The following is a 20107-nucleotide window of genomic DNA, read 5'->3' on the forward strand; positions in this document are numbered from 1 at the left end:
ACGAATCCAAGTGCAAAATGATGCAGAAAATTGAGTTTTGTTGAATGAACAGGCCAATCTGTTTAAAAATGTTTAGCGCGACTGAGTTTTATGTTGAAGGTCCGGAAACGGAAGTGTAGTATTTACCACCTGAATAGTAATTTTTTTTTTTTTTTGCTCTGTGCGCGTGAGAAAAAGGAAGAAAAGAGGGTCGCTTTTTAGTGAAGTGCTGCTAGCTTGGGAGGTTCCAGGTATTATTTTATTACATTAGTTGGCACACTCTGTCCGTTTCCACCTCCTTATCCTGGCGAGAGGTTGAACGGTTAAAATGGAGGCGGACAGATCCGGCGGAGGACCAAACCCGAACTCCGGAGGCGGCGGCAGCAGCAGCGGAGCGGGGCGCAACCCAAACGGGCCCAAGGCAGCACCGAGCCAGTCGACATCAGCTGCAGCGAACGGGGCGATGGCAGCAGCAGCGGCGGCGGCGGCAGCAGCAGCGGCAGCAGCAGCAGCAGCAGCAGCCGGGGGTATGCCTGGGTCGTCGCAAACACGAGAACTGCAGGACGGTGACTCGGGTATGTCGCTTCCTGGGATCCTGCACTTCATCCAGTTCGAATGGGGACGTTTCCAGGCCGAGAAATACCGCTGGGAGGCTGAGAGAGACGAACTCAGGGTAAATGTGCTTTTTCACTCCTTCAGTATAGACCGTATACCAGCGAATAAAAGCCACAAAGCAAACTGCAGGAGCTCATAATAGAGTCGGTTTAAGACAGTATACATACCCTACAAATCCTTCTGGTTCAACATGACAACATGCTAACGGGCTAACATCCTAACACAGTGTATTGACCAGGATGTAATACTACTAGACAGATAAGATAGTACATGCTCTATTACATTCACAAAGGCACATAGCCACCAAACTAAAATAAAGTGTATGAACAGAAAGCACAAATATGTTCCTTATTTTGCCTGCCAGTAAAACCTACACTGATTCACTCACTTAGACATAATCTGCATGACAGAGATGTGTTACACACACATAAAGGCTATCCCGCAAATTCAAAAGATAGTTGCAAAGAGTTCAGGTGTGGCTAATGGATACCTTCACTGTCTTTATTGATGACAATGAAGCTTCACATCAGAGACATGGACAGTATAATGGCCCTGTGTGGTCACGTAGTTTAAATATAGACAATAATCAGGTTTGAAATCACTGCACTTGTGTGCAGGCTTCCTACAAGTCATAGTGTCAAATTGTGTCTTTAATCTATATAATGATAATAGATACAATAAGGGATATATTGATTTTCTGTTTATTTACAGTTAAACCAGCAGGGATGGAGAAATTGATCAACGTAGGCGTTCACTCTCATCAGGCTCCTCATAGGGAAAGATGACAATTTTTAATTTAAGAGTTGTATTTGTTTCCAACTGTACTTTTTACGGTTTTCATTCTGCATTTTATTACATTTTGATAACGTTTGATTACTTTCTAATATTCTAAAAATCCAGGGAAGAACTAATTAGATTCTAGTTTCCCACGTAGACGTTTACAGGACCTTTTTATAGTAACTGCTATTTTTTTTCACATTATTTTGAGTAATGATTTCTCAATCTGATGAGGGAGAACGGTTCAGGCTGACCTTTTGAAATTGATGTAGCCTTTATCGTTCAACCACTATGACGGCTTAGAGTTTTTTTTTTTAACTACAACCTATACTTACCAATTCATCTCCTCAGAAGTTTCTGTTTTCATTTAGGGTTTTAAAGATGTGTAAGACTGAGTTATGATTCAATCAGACTTTTTACTGAACTTTATTACTGTCAGTCAGTTTGCGTCATTTTATCAACAACCTGTAAGTGGTACTAGTAAATTCTAAATGAGTGTGACATTTTTAAACAATATAAGAGGGCATACCAATTACCAAAATGCATGTATGCCTTTTAGGTCAGAGAAAAGATCTTGTGTCTTTAAAGTGAATCAGCTTGGATATGTGAAATGTCATGAAAAATCGATGTGAATGTGTGAGTGAGTGCTGTAGATATGCTTCTGAGCAATGCATTAGGCTGCTAATAGTTGCAGTTATACAGAAACCCGTCGGTTTCTGTATAACTGCAACTATTAGCAGCCTAACGGGCAGAAGACAGAGGCTGTACTATGCAGCTTCCCTAAATGCATTTGTGTGCAACTGTATGAGGTAGAGCTTTGCTGGGAAAGAGTGTGCTTACTCATCAAATTGTTCCAGGATTAAGATAAGTTAGGGTAACATCCTCACATTGAAAGGTGTTTTCTCTCTGTGTGTAACGGCTGAAGAACCATTCATATTTGTATTCGTATATGTGGCAGTGCTGGTGCTGAATCGTGTTGCTCATATATGAGCTTATTCTTGTGGCCGCAGTTTCCATGTAATTCATTTTTATCACTATTTACTCTCTAGGCTTTTAACTTCATGATAAAACCTCAGAAAAACCCATCACTGGCTCTCTCTGTCACTCTACTTCTTGTTTGCCCTCATCTCAATCCTGCCTAGTTATAAATAGGAGCCTGATAAAATATGGATGAACAATAACAAACTGGCCTCGCTCACTGCTTTTACGGTCGTGTATGGGGGAAGAGCGGTATTGGAAGTCAGAAGCAGGCCATTGCTATGTCCAACATGCCATTAACTCTCTTGTGATGGAACTTTGTTTGCGTGTGAGTATTTGCCGCACATGGTCTGGTTGCATGGGCACAATTAGCACCATGTCCGGTGCTAAGAGAAAGCGAGGATTGCTTGAGTGCCAGGCTGAAACATTGACCTAGCTTACATTCTAACACCCACGGGCCACAGGCCTCTGTCTTTTGTTGCCAGCATGCTCGCAGGGCTCTCATCATGCCAGATAACATGCCCTCCCTGCTTCTTATGTCTATTAAAGTTAGCAGCAAACTGTTTATGTGTACAAAAATCATTACTAATTTTTTAGAGATCAAGATTATCACCACAAGTCTATGCTTCTTTTTTTTTTTTTTGTGGCAGCGTGGATGTCTGTGTTTTTAGCCTGAGACCGCAGCACATGTTGTCTCTGTGAGTGTGTTTTCGACAGAGAGCCACCTGTGCTGTCGTGTCTCCAGTGACAGGCCGAGTATGAAGACCCCCTCCCCACTCCAGGCCAGGTGGGGTGTCCCAGCAGCACAGGAGACAGGTGGCTCTGGCCTTGTCCTCCCTCAGATATTCGATACGTTTTTCGCAGCGCACTCTATCAAATCACACTAATGCACTGTGTCAGAACAAGCCTGAAGTAGTGAACTTGTTCTCATTATAAATTAATACACAAACTGTGAAGCAAGTACACTTATTCCTCAGGGAAACGGGCAGATCTTCACCTGTTCTTCTTAACACTATACTCATAGTTAGCCATTTAATTTCATTAAACTTGTCAGTAGTTGTGAAGAATGGATTACTGGTGACCCACATTACATCACTTCCTGTTGAGTGTGGCCCCGAGGGTCCTGGGTACACATCTCTAATTAATAGCTCTGTGCTCTCAGCCACTAAACACATATGACATCCATATGTACTGCATTATTACTGTGTGCTCCTCTGACGCAGTCATGCTGCGCTCCTTATATAAGAGTAGATTTATTTTCTATTTTAATATTTTTCCCTTTCTCTTTTTCAGTATACAATTCTCTTATTGTTTTATTTCTAGTTTCTAACCCATCTCTTATGCTGAAATCTTCAAAACCTCATGAATAGATAATACCCTATGTTATACAAACACAATAACAAAAGGCACTATGATTTTCTTTTTTTCATTCCCTTGCTCATGAAACATATTCTGATCAACTTGTGCAGCAAGCAAACCTTTTAGGATGTCATACTACACGAGCGCACACTGGATACAGTCCCAACTGCTCAGTCACCCTCCGTCACTGTCCCAGAAAAGTTCATTGCTCTACTTGTTGGCGCATGGATTCTCTCTTGGGGATGAAGGGATGAGACGATGGGGGGTGGCCAGTGGAGGAGGGAAAGCTGCCCTTGACCCCATTCTGCGGCTAGCAGAGAGGGACTGGCAGAAAAGGCTAAATGTGTCAGCTCTCCAAGCTGCCGTAAACTGTGGAAAGGTCAGCAGCGGTAGGCCACATGAAGGAAAACCCACCCACAGGACAGAGGTGGCAGGACAGTTTTTGTTTTTGCAGCAATGTTGTTTTTCACTTTAATTTACCAACATAATGCAAAACGAACCCACAGAGAAGCTGGAGAGAGATTGTATGTCATGGCAGAAAATTTAACTTACGAGTTTGTATGTCTCTGACATGGGTGCGTTTTAAACTCGGAATCATATTCACCTACATATAGCTTTATTTTTAACCATTGTAATGCTTTTGGCCTGCTTTTAGTGCTAGTCACTCAATAAGAACACCTTTAGCTGATGAATGGGATGCCTTGTGCTGCCTCACACATGAGTGAAAACAAGCCTGATCGAGGAAAATAACGGTGAAAGCAGAAAATATGCATATTTAAAAACAAAAAATGTACCTCTATGTATTTTGTTAATGTACTATTATTTACAAAACCTGAAAAGAGCTTTAGTTATGGAACCTTACTTTACATAAAAGCTAATATTAAAGGAGCTTTTGTACTAAAACTTACAAATCCAGTGCACGCTGTGAGAAGCAAATCCACTTTGCCATCGTATTTTACTCAATGCACTTTGGTATCTCCTGCTATATAAAAGAGAGACGCTGCATAAAAGAAGTACAAGTAAAACCAGGTCAGCATCAAAGAATGAGTAGTTTAGCAATAGAGACTGGTATACAGCAATAAACCCTTTGACACACATAATCCCTCCGGTTTGCCTACATTTTTAGATCAGGAAAATACAATTCTTGCAGTGTGCAGCCATGTTAGTGTTTGTGTGTATGTGTGTGTACTCTCTGCACAATGCAGCCTTGTCACTTATCTTGGCAAACAAAGCAGGGTCAGGGATTTGAGGATTTGGGCACTAGTGGGAACCTGTGGCTCCTGGAGCTCAGTGTGACACTGGATGGATATGATGCTTAACTGTGTGTGTGAGCAGGTTGTAGCTCGTCCGTGGGTGAGTAGGAGGAGAAACACCAGCCCTGCCCCTGAAGGGTGACGAAGACACATTCCTTTAGGATGTTGAAACTGGGAAGATCCTATCTTGTTGGGGGAAAAAAAGGTTCAAATTTGTGTTGAATTTTTTTTTTTTAAGTGGCCTTTTAGATATGAGTCACCCTCTGATCTGGAACTAGTTTGATACTGCAAATGATTTGCCCTGGTCATAGGTGCCTTATGCAGGATTGGCCCTCTACATGAACTACAACAGACCACAGTAACTATTGGTCCTAGTGGAACAGATAAAAAGTTTAAACTGATGTTTCACTGTCACTATTGTGGGTTGTAGGTCAAGCTTATATGCTAAACATATTCTTATATTCTACCATTAAACTAAAAAGATGTCATTTACTCTGCGTACGATTTTTTTTAATTCTGTTCATTCTTTTTTTTCATGTACATGATGTTTCCTATACCTGAACCTCACACACTGTGAGCGTGCCCACATAGCTTAACAACCGAGCCGTGCTTTGCTGGTGTTTTAGCATGTTTTTAACATTTATATTTGATGAGGTCACACTGGTATTCACCTATTCACATTGTTCTATATATACCTTATAAATCCACGGTTTCGTCTGCATGCAATTACACAACAAGAATATGTTTTTTTGTGCAGCAAAATTGCTAACTAACCAGCTGTAGCTAACCCTGTGCTAGCTGCTTTTAGCAAGAACATAACCAGAGCAAACTGTATGATATTTCAAAGCAGATTTCTTGAGTGTTGCTCTAGTCTCTGTTTTTGAGTTTAACCTAACCTCATGCTATCTGTATTTATACACTACATAACCACAGCAAATGACATGTTTTTTTATTACGCTGACTTATAAAAGGCTGAGAGGATTTTTCTTATTGTTTTACTACCACACTTTGTAGCTTGTTAAATGTACACAATGATTTAAACCAATCTTCTCAGTGTGCCGTTCGCATCAACCAAGATACTTGGTGTTTTTCTTCCCTTATTTTAAGGGCCTTTGATAATTTAAAAGAACCAGAATTCTCCTCTGAGGCTTGGCCAACTTTAAGCCACATGTTGTAATCTGTATTTCAAAACCTCTTAGATTGTGCCTGCTGTCCTGACAAGCTAGCTTTGTGAATTATCTCCAAAATTCTCAGATAAGCATATGAAATCACATTGCATTAATCAGGATTACTCAGCAGCAGCATCAACAGTAGTAAGGTTTACTTGGCAGATTATCCGGTGTTCCACATGACTGTGTGTGTGTGTGTGTGTGTGTGTGTGTGTGTGTGTGTGTGTGTGTGTGTGTGTGAGAGAGAGAACGAGCACTTTCCTGGTGATTGACTACCCTCTCAAGTAGACCTAGTGTCTGCCCCATGAGATATTGTTTTTAGACTGTTCTAGTTTTACAGAGCTGTGTATGTGTGTGAGAGCAGACTCATGGACACACTCGGGATGTGCTGAGGAGAAATGGACTGTTAAACAATTGGTATTAATGCTCCAGTACCACTTGGCAGAGAGAGAGAGATCAAACTACTGTGACAATCATCTGCATGCAAAACCTGAGAGTTTAAAGAGTGGGTATGTCTTTGTGACCTACCTCTCACAGGAATTTCTGTTTTGTTCTGCCACTGGAGTATTTCTGTACTTCACCCAATAGTGGACAGAATGTTTTCTGCTTCATATGAGCCCAAGTTTTGCTCAAAATACAGTGCAAATCCCAGTTCAAGGCCCTCCCAAGGGACGAAAATGGCAAAGGATAGTCCTCCATAAAAACTGACATTTACGTCATTCTCACTCTCATCATCAACATTTGTTCTCTTCTCAGCAATCCTTTTAATTTTTTGACAAATAGCAAGAATGGGCAGGGAACAGCTCTTTCCTCAAGGTTCAGTTTTTTAAGGGAGGAAGGAAACAGACGGAAAACCAGAGAGGAAGCACAAAAAGGAAGGATGTGTTTTAAAAACAGAGTATTTGAATTTTGCCCGTGTGCGTTCGTGTTTTTCCCCTTCTGCAGATGTGCAGAGAATCCTTGGTCAGGATAGGTTAAAAATAAGTCCCCTGCTCCACAACCCTCTACTTATTCTGACTTCTCAGAAATAATTTTCACCATGGTTCCCATGTCAACCTTATTTCCTTCGTATTTACAGCAAGGTTAAAATCATCTGATTCACTCTTCCCTGTTAATTGATTGAGTGGTAATGTGGGTTGTTTGTCTGATTCATTTTCTTATCATACATATTTCATACAAGGGTTTGCTGTATGCGTATGTCTTTTTAAAGTAACCTATTTGTCCTGTTTGTGTGTTTTTTTTTATAGGCTCAGGTAGCATTCCTACAGGGAGAGAGGAAAGGGCAGGAGAATATGAAACAGGACCTGGTGAGGCGGATCAAAATGCTGGAGTATGCCCTCAAACAAGAGAGGTAAGACGAACGCCAGGTGACAACTTGGTCTGTTATTCTTTTAACCCTTTGTCCTTGTGTTTTGCACGTTTGTAGCATAATAAATTGATACAGAAACATTTTCTACTGTTTACTTTTAATTCTGCCCTCTTGTGGTCTTCTGTGCGGTTGCAGGGCTAAGCACCAGAAGCTGAAAACAGGAAATGACCAGAGTCCCGGAGACAAGAAACCAGAAACAGAGGCAGAGCAGCGTATGTTTAAGCAAACCCATATATATTCTCTCTTATTGGAAGTATTATATAACCTACGGCTGTTGTGTCTCTAACTGTTACTGCACTTTCAGAGCAACGCTAAAGTTTCTGCTTTTTCTCCTTTTCTGCCCATGTGCTGCTGTTACATCACTATTGACCAATCTATTTTCTGTAGTTCCCAATGGGCCTGCTGAGTCTGACTCTGAGCCAGCCAATCAGATGTCATGGAAGGAGGGACGTCAGTTACTACGCAAGTAAGACCTCTATGTCATCAGCGCCTGTTATCTCAGTACCATACTAATGTCCTCAATCATAACTGTAATGTAAGGTTTATTTATATGGATGCAGGTTTATATTATATGTTTTTTTTCCTGTGAATGTAGATATCTGGAGGAGGTTGGTTATTCAGACACCATCCTGGACATGCGGTCAAAGCGTGTACGCTCACTACTCGGGCGGAGCAGTCCTGAGGCTAACGGGCCCCCACCCACTGATACCTGTCCTGAGCCTGAACCCCGGTCAGGTGGGGAGTCGTTGTTGGTCAGACAGATAGAGGAACAAATAAAGAGGTGAGATGGAGAAAAAACTGTATTTTTCTTAGTTTTTTTTTTTATAACTGTCTGGCAGATGTTTTGATGACATAATAGTCCTCAAGCTTATACAACCTCTTTAAAGACGTTGTCAAATTAGCATGTCATTCTACACACAGACATGATATTGAAATATTTGAAATGAACATTTCGGTTAAGAGTGAGACTTTCTTTAACCTCTTAGGTAAAGCAGAGTGGAGTTCCACCTGTAATTTACTGCAATCTTTCTGTGTAATTGAAATAATAGTGTGAACTCTTGCTTTTTCGTAATGTATCGATGGATTCTTTACTGTTATGTACAGTGCTACTCTAGAACTAAAATGTACATTTACTATTCAGAAAATGTGCAGGTGACCTATGTCTAGTTATCATAAAGCAATTGATTGTGCTTTTTTGATGCACAAAATGTGTTTGAAATGAAGAGCATCCTCCATCATGGATAAATGGTACGATTAAAAAAAAAAAACAACAGAAATGTATGTAGGCTGTTGCTTTGCGTTTGCACTGAAAAGTCGTCAATTCTATGAATGCAGGGAATAACTGTGTGTTTTTGTAGGAACGCGGGTAAAGAAAGCTCAAATGAACGTCTGGGTGGCTCGGTACTGGATAAGATCCCCTTCCTGCATGGCTGCGAAGACGATGATGAAGACGACAGTGACGAGGATGAGGACTTCCAAGGCATGACCACAGACTGCATCGATGGACCGCGGAAGAACAAGAAGTCTCGTGTAAAGGTGGGATTAGGACAATAATAAAAACTGATAGATGAGACATTGATGACACAAATTTAACCCTTGACTATGCTCTGGTGTCCAGATGGGTTCAGAGCCCATGACCACAGACCTGGACCCCGAGGATGAGGAGGATGAAGACGACTCAGAAGACGCCCTCAGTGAATTTGACTTCCTGGGCTCGGGGGAGGATGGGGAGGGGGCGGGAGAGGCCAGGATCTCTGGGGACGGACGGGAGCTAGGTACGCTGTTGCCATAGCAACACCATCAGCACCAGCACTGCCAGAATCACTGCCACCAGTGTATCTGTCTCTTTTGCCCCCTCCTCCTTCCCTCCTTCCTGCTCACCTCCTTACCCTTTACTTCTCATTGTGTCTTGGCATCTCTTCTTGTCAATAAAACCAACCTCTTTTCCCAACCACCTGTCTCTCTGTCCTGTTTCACGAGCTGTCACTTCAGTCTGTGACTCTATACAGTTATGTAGCTGTCATCATTGTGTGTAGATGTTTTCCCTAGGGTCATGTCAGAGGTTCTCACGCATGCTGCCTTCTCTCTCTGCATTTCACTCTCAGTCATATCTACACTGTTTGCCTGTGCTTCTGATTGATTTCATCTTCAAAGAGAGAATCTAAAAAACTGTGTAGATGTTATGCATGTTATGAATGAAGTATTTTTGCCTCTGTCTACATTCGTCTGTCTCTCATCTGCTGGTCCGTCCGTTCGTGTCCTGTCTGCATGACTGGATGTTTTGTGACTCTCTCCTCTGCCGGGTTCAGAGAACCGCAGGAACAAGTTACAAGGAATGATGTCGGACTTCCCCCCTAAACCCAGCCCTCCCCCCACTGTATCGGGACAGGCTCGCTCCGGTGAAGGTAAGACTTTCCCAGCAAATATACAACTCAGAAAACCAAAGTCCATCCACTCCTACGCACATGATTGTAACTCGGATGATGACTCTAAAATGTAGATACTGTATTGTCTGTTTGTTTTTTTGTTTTTTTTTTTTTGCTGTTTTAAATCCTGCGTAGGGGTGAACTTACAAACGTACAAAGTATCTCCTACACTGATTGATATGTCTACTTGTACACAGTGTGGGAGTTAGGAAACTGAAGATAGATAATTGCCAGAGATGTGGGATTTATTGCTGGATATGACAGTTATTAAAAGCCTGTGTGTATATATTGTGATATAGAGCCATGATGTTTTGTCTAGATTGAGTAGTAACTCTTTTTCATCCCCAAACTGCAGGTGGCGCCCTTGGTTTCTCTTCTGATGTCTTTATTATGGACGCTGTTGGAGGAGGGGACATGAACCTTGGTGAACTGGCTGACCTCACCGTCGCCAATGACAACGATCTCTCCATGGATGTAATGACACATTTGCTCTGGTTATTACTCAGGATATTCAGTACAACCCTTCATGTGCCCTCACAGAAAAACTGACTGCTTTCTGATCGTTTACTGCCAGATGCAGGATAACAGAGAGGAGTTCAAGAAGACGTGGAACCCTCGTTTCACGCTACGCAGCCACTTTGACGCCATCCGAGCTTTGACTTTTCATCCCAGCCAGGCGGTGCTCCTTACAGCCTCGGAGGACGGCACATTAAAACTGTGGAACCTCAACAAAGCCATGCACTCTAAAAAGTAAGAAAACTTGGAGGAAAAAAAAATGAACAGATTAAATTTATAAAGCACTTTTTGTAAATTAAACAAAAGCTTTCCAAGCAGCTGTAGAACAGAAATATAAACAATAAGTAAATTTAAAATACTATGTTCCTCCACAGGAATGCAGCATTAGATGTTGAGCCGATCTACACATTCAGAGCACACAGGTGAGTGGAGTGTGAGATAAGGACATATACAAAAAACATCCCACATAGTCAAAAATGCCTTACAACCTGTGATACCTCTTCCTTTTCGTCTAGTGGAGCTGTTTTGTCACTGACTATGGGCGAGGATGGAGATTCGTGCTACAGCGGGGGTTTAGATGGAACCGTCAGATGTTGGAAAATGCCAGACCTCAATGTGGATCCTTATGATAACTACGGTAAGTCGTCCTCAACTGCAGCCAACTTGTTACAATTATGATAAAATTAAGAAGTTTCTTCTATGCATCTGTCTTGCAGATCCTGGCATCGAGAGCAGTGTCCTAGCAGGCCATGAGGACAGTGTTTGGGGTCTGACCTACTCAGCTGTTCACCATCGTCTCGCTTCATGCTCGGCTGATGGCACCATTCGCCTCTGGGACCCTCAGAACTCATCACCCTGCCTTTCTGTCTTCAACAAGGAGAGAGGTACACATCTGTGTTGAATAAGTAGATTTTTTTTTTTTAAAGCTGTGTCTCAAGTCCGTGTCCCACAACTGAATCTGCTTTATTTTTTGCTCCCAGAGCACGGAACCCCGACCTCAGTGGCTTTTGTTGCCACCGACCCAAATCAGGTGGTGGTTTCATTTGACGGCGGCGAGACGCTGCTCTACGACCTCAACACGGAGCAAAGCACGACCACATTGGAGACACAGACTAAGGATGGTATGTAAAAGACCAAGAACCCATATTGTAATGCTTGATTTTCAACCTTTTTTTTTTTCAGAAATTAGTTGAAAACATTTGCATAATAAAATGGAACATGTTCTGAGTAGTATTGTTTTTTGTCTTCCTTTGCAGGCAGTGAGCTCATCAACCGTGTGGTCAGTCACCCGTCTGAGTCTGTCTCCATCACTGCACATGAGAACCGCACCATCCGTTTCCTAGACAACAAGACAGGTACCAGCAGGCACTGTTTAATTTGTGAAGACTTAAACAAATATAATTTGAACGCTTCAAAATGAGCTCCTTATGTGCGTTTGTGCAGGTAAAGTGGTTCACTCGATGGTCGCTCATCTGGATGCAGTCACCTGTCTCACTACAGACCCGAAAGGCACTTACCTCATCTCTGGCAGTGAGTAGCACTCAGCTTTTAATTTTACATTGTGTACCTACACATTTTAGCATGGGTGCCTTGCAGTGTTTGCCCCGTGGAAGTCGGCCACAGTCCCTGAACTCTGGACTCCTTGCTGCAGTTCCAACCCCCCTCCAAAAATAGTTCTGTCTGTTTTAGTTTTCCTGTCAACAAAGACAGAAATATCTCAAAACATACATAACTACATTTAGGATAAAGAAAAGCATCTACTGTAAAACTGTCCCATAATCACTTTCCAACACACCCTGTTTACTTGACATCAGCACACCCAGGGAGATATTTAAACACACACAACTGAAAGTAAAAAGGTACAAATGTCAATTATACCTTAACATACATATTTTACCTTGTACAACAAACCGTCTGACTGAGGAAAGGGAAGGACGTGTTTAGATAAAATGAAACTCATTGTACAGACTTGGCTCAAACTACAAAGTGATGCACTTCAGTGGATGGTGTGCATTATGTTTGGTTTGGGAAAAGATGTTAAAGGTTCCTTTACATTGTGTGCTGCGGTGATCTCTGGCCCTCATAATCTCTGAGTCTTTTGTCTCCACTTGTTCTCTTCCCCCTGCAGGCCACGACTGCTCAGTGCGCCTGTGGATGCTGGACAACAGGACGTGCGTGCAGGAGATCACGGCTCACAGGAAGAAGCACGACGAGGCCATCCATGACGTCGCCTTTCATCCCTCGCAGCCCTTCATTGCCAGCGCCGGCGCAGATGCACTTGCCAAGATCTTTGTCTGACAGCAGACGTTGTCATTCTGGTGGGTTCCGTTTGAGATGTTTGTGGTTACAAACCAGTGAAGCTCCAGCAAAAGTCCATCTACAGTAGATTGAACTGGTTGCAGATCTTTACTCTTTCCATATACTCTCTAAATAATGTGATTATTTATAACCCAATGTCCAATGATCAATCTAACTGCAGAATTCTGTGACTTAACACATTAAGATCAGTTTGATGACATCATCCAGAATATTACCTTAAAAAAACATAATCATTCATTTGTAATACTTTTACAAGGGACACTTCTACTTTTACCTTTTAATGTTTGTGTCATCAGCACTTCTGAAGGTCTAATATTTTTACCTTCTTTTTTGCTTTTTTATAGATTCCTACTCAAACAACAGGGCCAACGAGCCTGAAGACTACAGTGGACAATATCCACCTGCTTACACACACACACATAAGCACTCTCACACACTTGTCCTGCACCCCACTGGCTGGGTCATGGCTCCAGGACGTCCCCTCCCTGTAATCTCTCCCTGTCCTCTGATGCCTCAGTGACTTCTTGTAATACTAACCACACTCCTTTTTTTATAACTTTAAACTCCCGGCTGCTCTGTTTTCAAACAGTTTTCTACACTACAATATCTTCTCCTTTTTTTTTTATTTTGGTCACTATACCTGCTATAGCAAAGCACGGTGTGTTTTGTTTTCTGTGTGCTTGAACTGCTTACACTCTATATAAGATGGAGTACACCCGTGAAAACACTCATACTGCACATCGCGCTCAACTACATTTCATGTAAAACCTTTTTAAAAATAGTTAACTAAGTGCTTGTGGCTAACACACTTATAAAAGCATGACTAACAACAGTAACCTTTCCCAGTGTGGGCAGAAAACACCTGACCACCCTCTTCAATGGGAATCAATGTATTACATTCCAAAGATACTGGCGGGCAGAGTGTGTGTCTGGTTTGGAGGACTTGGATGTGTGTGTGATGTGAGGCGGCGCGAGCAAGTAGCTAACGAGTGTTTGAACCAATAGCTTTAATTTTAACTTTATGGCCAACACAACAAGTCTCATTGTTTGTCAGAGTATTTTCCCCCCCTCCATTACTCTGCTTCTACATTAGTGTGTGTGTTGGATTGAATGTCACTCTGCTGTACAATTTAATAAGAATATATCCACAATCCATGATCCATGATCCATTTCTACAGTATGTACAGATTAATCTGGACTTTAGCAGACTGATGCTGACACTCACTTTCCTTTTTACTTTACGGAAGTGTGTGTGTGTGTGTGTGTGTGCACTAGTTCAATCACGGTGCTATGAAAGACCTTGTCAGTCTTAAATCAGAATCAGGGACCTGTTGTGAATTTGTGTTTGTGTGCTTGTGAGACAGAGAAGAGACTGTGATTCTCATTCACCGGCCTCTAGATCCACATAGACTTATTAAACGACATTTCCTCAATGGATCATTTCATAATCCGTCGTCACATTTCAGAATCAACAATCGCTTTCAGAGCGATGTGGATTCATTTCCAGCTGAGGAGAGTCTGTAGAGATGATTTTACTGTAGAGTGAGGACCACTGGGCTTTAAAAAAAAAATCAGCTTTTATTTCATCTTGAAGTTGGTGCCAGTTTTCAGATGGAGCTCACTCCAGGCTTTTGTTATTTATTCTGGATTTCACAGAAAGAGAAAGATTGAAAATGACCGTCACTTATGTGTGAAGGTGAGGGTTCCTCTCTCCTTGTTTGATGTCCTCTAGTTGCAAGTTATTGGCACATTACCCACTGAGCTACTAATGCTGTAAAGCTGGTTTTCTCTTAAGAGAGAGGCATGCTGGAAGAAAAAAAAAGAAGCTACTTGGTGATAAAAAATAAATGGAAAAGCGAAAGGGTCCAATTATATTCAGAACCTAAACTATTCAGTCTGAACCTCACATTCATGACAGAAGGTCACGTGCGTTTGTTTAGAGTAAAACACTCCCCTCAACAGTTGATCTGTGGCATGTTACTTTAACAGGTAATTATTTTAAATTCACTTCAGCAGACTGATACAGTCTGTTGATGAAATGGTTGGTTAAGGTGCAGCCTCCACCTCCTGAAGATTACAGGGTCACACAAGTGGTCAGACCTCAGATCGGAGGTCTTTTTTTTTTTTTTTTTTAATTCCTGAAAAGGGTGCTGGAGAAAAACAAAAGAACAACTGGGTGCAACTATGTAATTGTACTTCTGCTGCTCACTAAATACTAAGTGGCTCCACTTTGCACTACATCTAACAGTGGATGCTCATGTGACAAACAGGGTGAAGAAAATGTGATCTGCAGGTATTTCTACTACAATCTGGAGTAAATACTACATGGTTTGAGCCTGGGATGGCTCCGTTCTTTGACAGTGAGAGTTCCTAATGCTTTCAGATCTATCATGTTAAAGACAAATCAGTACGACACTTCAAAAAAAGAGAAAAAGAAATCAAAACCGAGGTTGTATATGATGACTAGAGATGCCATAATGTGCTGTAAATGTCCATCATTTCCTTGTTTTCCTTTCTTGCATTTCTTTTCTTTATGATATGGTTATTAAGATGTAAGAATACTGTAGTATCATAAGTGAATCATTCTTCCTTGCTAGGCATAGATCTTGCTTGTGATTGATAATGGCAATGTATAACTTGTAAAAAATCAAAACGATTAAAAAACATGAAAAACGAAGAAAAACAAGAGAAAAAAAAGTGTTACCAGTCAGAGGCCAAGGTAAAGGACTCTCATTTCTTTGTGTTTTTATTTTTTTATTAGCAATTTATCACTGTGTGATATTTTGTACATCATATTAAGCTGTATTCAAACTATTTCCTCCAACTACAAGGGATAAGAGACCTGCTTTTTATTGATTTTCTTTTATCATATATTTTTGAACTGCATTCTAGCTTGTATTAAATGACCTTTTCTTTTTGTTTACGGGTCCCCTGTTCTATGTCATTAAGGAAGAAAAAAAATGAAAATTTTGTACAGTGAATTCCGAGTTGTGTTTGTGTTGTCTTTTTTTTTTTTTCTGCCTTCTATGGGATAGAAAAGTTGCATAAACAACACTGACCACTCTCGGAGTAAGCGCCAGTTATTATTTATGAGAACACGCTGTAGAAGTATCCTCATGGTACAATGAGCAGTGCACCATCAATACATAGAGCTAGGGTTTAGCACTTAGACAAAGTTTGGGGGATTTTTCACATGCTTCAGAGGTTCAATGTTTTGGGTTAGAGGCCTAGAATAATAAAAGTTCCAAATGTCAAATGTCCCTGAAATACAACTCTTTTAATCATCTTTGTTTAGACTCCTCTCGTCTGTTACAACTCTTAGTCCAATTACTCACACAGGCTTTAAACAAGTCTCAAGCAATAGCCAAGATAACCCAGGTGACATCACTATGGTCATTTTCTCTGGCTTATTGCAAAATTGTTCGATTAAATAAAAAAACAAAACCTGTGAACTGAACTAAGGTAATCACCTCCCCTCCATGATGTGTTAATTACACTGGAACTATTCAAACAGTTATACTACAAGAATGTGAAAGTGCTATTCCTTAACGGTATTACATTTATATCTACTATTAAATCAAAGCACATGCTAAATGCCATAAAAGAGAAGTATGTGTCCTATTTGATTGAAAAAGCCATTCTCTGTCCCCATGCTTTAGTTGTTTCCAGTTTTCACATCACATTCGTCAGGTTAGAAACTTGCACCATGTGTTATCAAGCAAGCCATCAACTAGAAGAACATTTCGCTGGTACACAGAGTTGTTAGGCAAAAGGGAAGCATTCCCTTCAGGAACTTACGTAAGTACCTTCTGGTGTGAAACTGTGCAAGTACAATACTCTGTACTCAAGCTCAAACGTAAAAGTGAAAGTCTGCTGTTTCACATGTCAAGAAAGAAGTTTCACATCCTACGTTAGGACTCCCCATGGTGAGCGAACAAATCTTTATTGTAATTATACTTCAAATGTGAACACTCAAAATCACAACATGTTCCTGAAACTGGCAGAGAAGAATCTCTTCAAGGGCCGGCTTTTAGAGAACACATCTTTAATTTGCTTCTTCTCAGCCCGGTGGTTGTGTGAGCTTATGAACAAAACATGTCCACTCTGCAGCTTCAATCACGCTGCTCGCTCACTCTGCACTCAAATGAGCATATTATCTATATTTTAGAGCCTCTTTCTACATCCTGAAATCTTTGCTGTATAATTAAGGAACCTAAGTATGTAGGATTTAAAACAAGTATATTGCTTCACCTTTCAGCCTAGACACATAAACAGTTTTTGATTTACCTTTGGCTAATGTTGAAAAATATTTGGATACATTTCTGCTGCAAATGTTGACATTTTACCATATTTTATCACACTGCACCTGATTGCTTCATTCATCTATGTCCTTTATCTTGAATTGAGATATCAATTTCTTCCATGACAACCAAACCAGGTAAAATTTCAACAAAGCAGCCCTATGGCCTTTTCTTCACTCTGGAATTAATGATTCAATTTAAAGCGCCCTCTTGTGGTGGAAAAAAAGAACCTAACAGGCATTCTGGAGCTGCAAGGTTAAAACACTCCCTTGTCTTCTCATTATATCAGCAGAATACTGTAGCCTGTTTTCATGAATTAGCAGTTGAAAAGAAAAAAACGTTGAACAGAGAGAAGCTTGATATAACGGCCAAAGGAAGGTGAGCCAAAGATTATGAACTTAATGTGGTTAGTAGCATTACAATCCAGAGAAGACTTAAAAGCCAAAGATAGAAAATACACCTTTTCTCTTGTGCATTCTGGGTATGTAACATGAGATTAGTGTTGCAGAGTCATACTCATGTTAACGACAGTGGTAACTTCAGCCTGATTTACAAGCCCATGCATTGTGTGTCCTGGTGCGTGCAAAGTGTCATGAAAGATTCCCTTTTTTACTGAAACATGCAACCACCTTTAGATGAAAACAACCCTACAGAAAAGGTGTGGTCTCAACCTACGTGTTACCTTCATGTATCTATTAAAAATGCAAAGACAAAAGATGTACCAGGTGGATAAAGGTTTTTTAAAACAAGGGACAGAAAGAGGGATGGATCAAGAAGGAGATGGGAGGGATTTCTGAGCGGGGAGCTGCCCCCCTCAGGCAGTCTGAGGGGATCTCTGCCGGTCAGGCAGGGAGGCAAACAAGTCCCACAAACCAAGGAAGGGAGGGAGGAAAAGGAGGGGGGGAGATGCGTGGGAGTGTATGGAGTCAAAGGGCGGGTCTTTCTGAGAGTCTATTGGCTCCAGGCTATGTCAGTCATTTCACTTCCGCCTTGGCTGTGGCAGAAAGCTCAGATGAGAGGGCAGGACGGGGGGAGGGAGGGAGGAAGGGAGGGAGGGGGAGAGGGAGGTACCCACACAGCTCTCTCTCTCTCGCTCTCTCTCTGTGCTTTTTCACAAAAAAGACAGAACTGGGGCTGAAACTGAAACAGGGTAAGACTCGTAAAAGCAGAGCAGTGTGTTGTTCTCCTTCATTCTCACTGTTTCCTGTTTAGGGAAGCCATTTTGTAACTTAGCCTGGAGAGGAGCACGACATAAACTTTGGCTTTTGTTTTTTGTTTCTTCTTCTCTGCCAAGACTGGGAGAGTCACAATCAAGTTTGGACTTTCTCCTCTGCAGAGCAACTTCTTTGGACGAGGGAGGTAAAGGAGGGAACAGGCAGGAGGAGGAAAACCAGCAGAGGCAGGACAGGGGGGGATATTTTCCTCACTCAAGTGAGTTTCTTGAAGAGTCTCTCACACACTTTTCTCATGCTTGTCATACCTGGGCAATAAGAGAAGACCGACGGCGACAGATCACGAGAGAAGTGGCTGAAAGGAGGGAAAACACACAGCTTCCTGGATAAGGAGCTCTTCCTTGATGCACTAGGAGGGGGTGGACACAGGACTGGAGGAAGTGGGACTCTGCTCAGTGTGTGTCCATATGTCTGTGTGAGTTTGAATGAGTGTGGGGTTTTCTGACAACTCTACACTCCACCTGGGTGTGTTTTGTAGTTTATGTGTGTTGAGAGCCGTCAACAGCCAACACACAGGACTCTGAATGGCTAATGTTAGCCCATGTATGTCCTCAGGGCCCATGGCCCAGGTCTTCTTCCCTCCTGGGGGGTCCTCACCTCCAGGCTCAGCTGTGGTGCAGCCGGGGACCCCCATATCCATGCCCTCTACGCCTTCTCAGGTGGGTTTCCCTGTGATGGACCTGGCCCTGGGGCAGGGTCCTATGATACCATCACTGCCCCCCACTCCAGCAGGGGTTTCCTTCATCATCCAGATCGGTCTGACCAGAGAATCCGTCCTGATGCCGCAGCTTGCTGACCTGGCCTACGTGAAGCAAATCGCCTGCTCCATTGTTGACACAAAGGTATGAAATGTGGGCATGTAGGTGCATGTGGCGGGGGAGGTTGTCATGTCAGGTAGAACAGGGCATATGCTTTCTCCACAAACTGTTTATTTACAATGCTTTCATGGAAATCTTTCACGTCTTCTTTCTCAGCTGTTTTTTCAGTTGAAGACTTGCTTTCACTCATCACTGTATGTGTGTCACAGTCTCACACACACACAAAAAAACCCCTTTGTTTACAGCCATCTGTTCTCACAACATGATGAAAGGGTTCTAATGCCAGCAGGCCAACTGATGTGGCCGACTCTGAGAAAATGTCAGAACTGTCACAACATAGCTCCGCTCTAATTACAACAATTAGCTTTTTCTTCCTCACACAGTTGGAGGAAAAATAGTGTTCAGTCAGGCTTTGTTGATCCACATCCAGCACAGCAGAGCAGCAGAGGGATGTTTGATGGTCTGAAGGTTTGTGACACAGTCAGTGTCATCTGGCTGTTCATGCACAGACAGACAAGTGTGCTGTAAATGCAAAATAGTTTGAAACATTGGATTTATACTGTGTGTCAATAAATGCAGCACTTTATCTACATTTGAATTGAGTTTAGTTGAGCACATCAATTTATTTTGCATCATTTAATTGTAAACAAGTGTGAAGGCCATTGTAAAAAAGTTGCGAGTGAACGCAGACTTAGAGAAATCTGAGTTAAATATGATTTTTGAAGTAATAATAATGGCAGTACGCTTTGTCTGTGAGTAGACTCGATGAACTTATTTTGTCATGTTCAAAGTCTCTTTCACTTCTCCTCAATGGAACGACTGATTTGCATTTCACAGCAAAAGATCATATCAGACCTATTTTTAATTTTTTTGGTTGAACGAGTCCTTGATTTTTCTTTTTTAAATGTAAAAAAAAAATCTAAACTAGTTCAGGAGAGGACACTTTTACAGCCGTTTCTACGTGTGTCAGTCTGCATTGTCGTTATGTATCTAGTC

General features: G+C 41.7%; 2 protein-coding genes across 3 annotated transcripts in view; both read left to right on the forward strand.

Annotated features, from left to right (window-relative positions):
- Nucleotides 1-23: 23 nt before the first annotated feature.
- On the forward strand, nt 24-16046 carry strn4 (striatin, calmodulin binding protein 4). Of its 2 annotated transcripts, none has more exons than XM_065960613.1 (18): nt 24-652; nt 7378-7481; nt 7635-7711; nt 7887-7965; nt 8095-8280; nt 8858-9035; nt 9118-9274; nt 9809-9904; nt 10281-10399; nt 10506-10675; nt 10816-10863; nt 10957-11078; nt 11158-11325; nt 11422-11562; nt 11698-11796; nt 11885-11971; nt 12570-12759; nt 13105-16046. In XM_065960613.1, the coding sequence occupies exons 1-17, from the start codon at nt 308-310 to the stop codon at nt 12737-12739; spliced, it is 2346 nt and encodes a 781-aa protein (XP_065816685.1). In that variant the 5' UTR covers nt 24-307; the 3' UTR covers nt 12740-12759; nt 13105-16046. The 2 variants fall into 2 exon arrangements, with proteins under 2 accessions (XP_065816685.1, XP_020494975.2); XM_020639319.3 differs by having other exon boundaries at nt 51-652; nt 10500-10675.
- Nucleotides 16047-18117: 2071 nt separating this feature from the next.
- prkd2 (protein kinase D2) overlaps nt 18118-20107 on the forward strand; it is a 33705-nt gene continuing 31715 nt past the window's right edge. The window contains exons 1-2 of the mRNA XM_020639318.3: nt 18118-18211; nt 18356-19135. Of these exons, the coding sequence (XP_020494974.1) occupies nt 18818-19135 (318 nt within the window). The 5' untranslated portion in view covers nt 18118-18211; nt 18356-18817. The remainder of the gene's footprint in view (nt 18212-18355; nt 19136-20107) is intronic.

Source organism: Labrus bergylta, chromosome 11, assembly GCF_963930695.1.
Source record: "Labrus bergylta chromosome 11, fLabBer1.1, whole genome shotgun sequence".
NCBI classification, from domain to species: domain Eukaryota; kingdom Metazoa; phylum Chordata; class Actinopteri; order Labriformes; family Labridae; genus Labrus; species Labrus bergylta.

Coding starts and splice junctions, on each gene's coding strand:
- strn4 (XM_020639319.3), top strand. CDS start 308: ATGGAGGCGGACAGATCCGGCGGAGGACCAAACCCGAACTCCGGAGGC. Junction 9,905..10,280: donor ACAGGCTCGCTCCGGTGAAG/GTAAGACTTTCC, acceptor CCCAAACTGCAG/GTGGCGCCCTTGGTTTCTCT. Junction 11,972..12,569: donor CACTTACCTCATCTCTGGCA/GTGAGTAGCACT, acceptor TTCCCCCTGCAG/GCCACGACTGCTCAGTGCGC.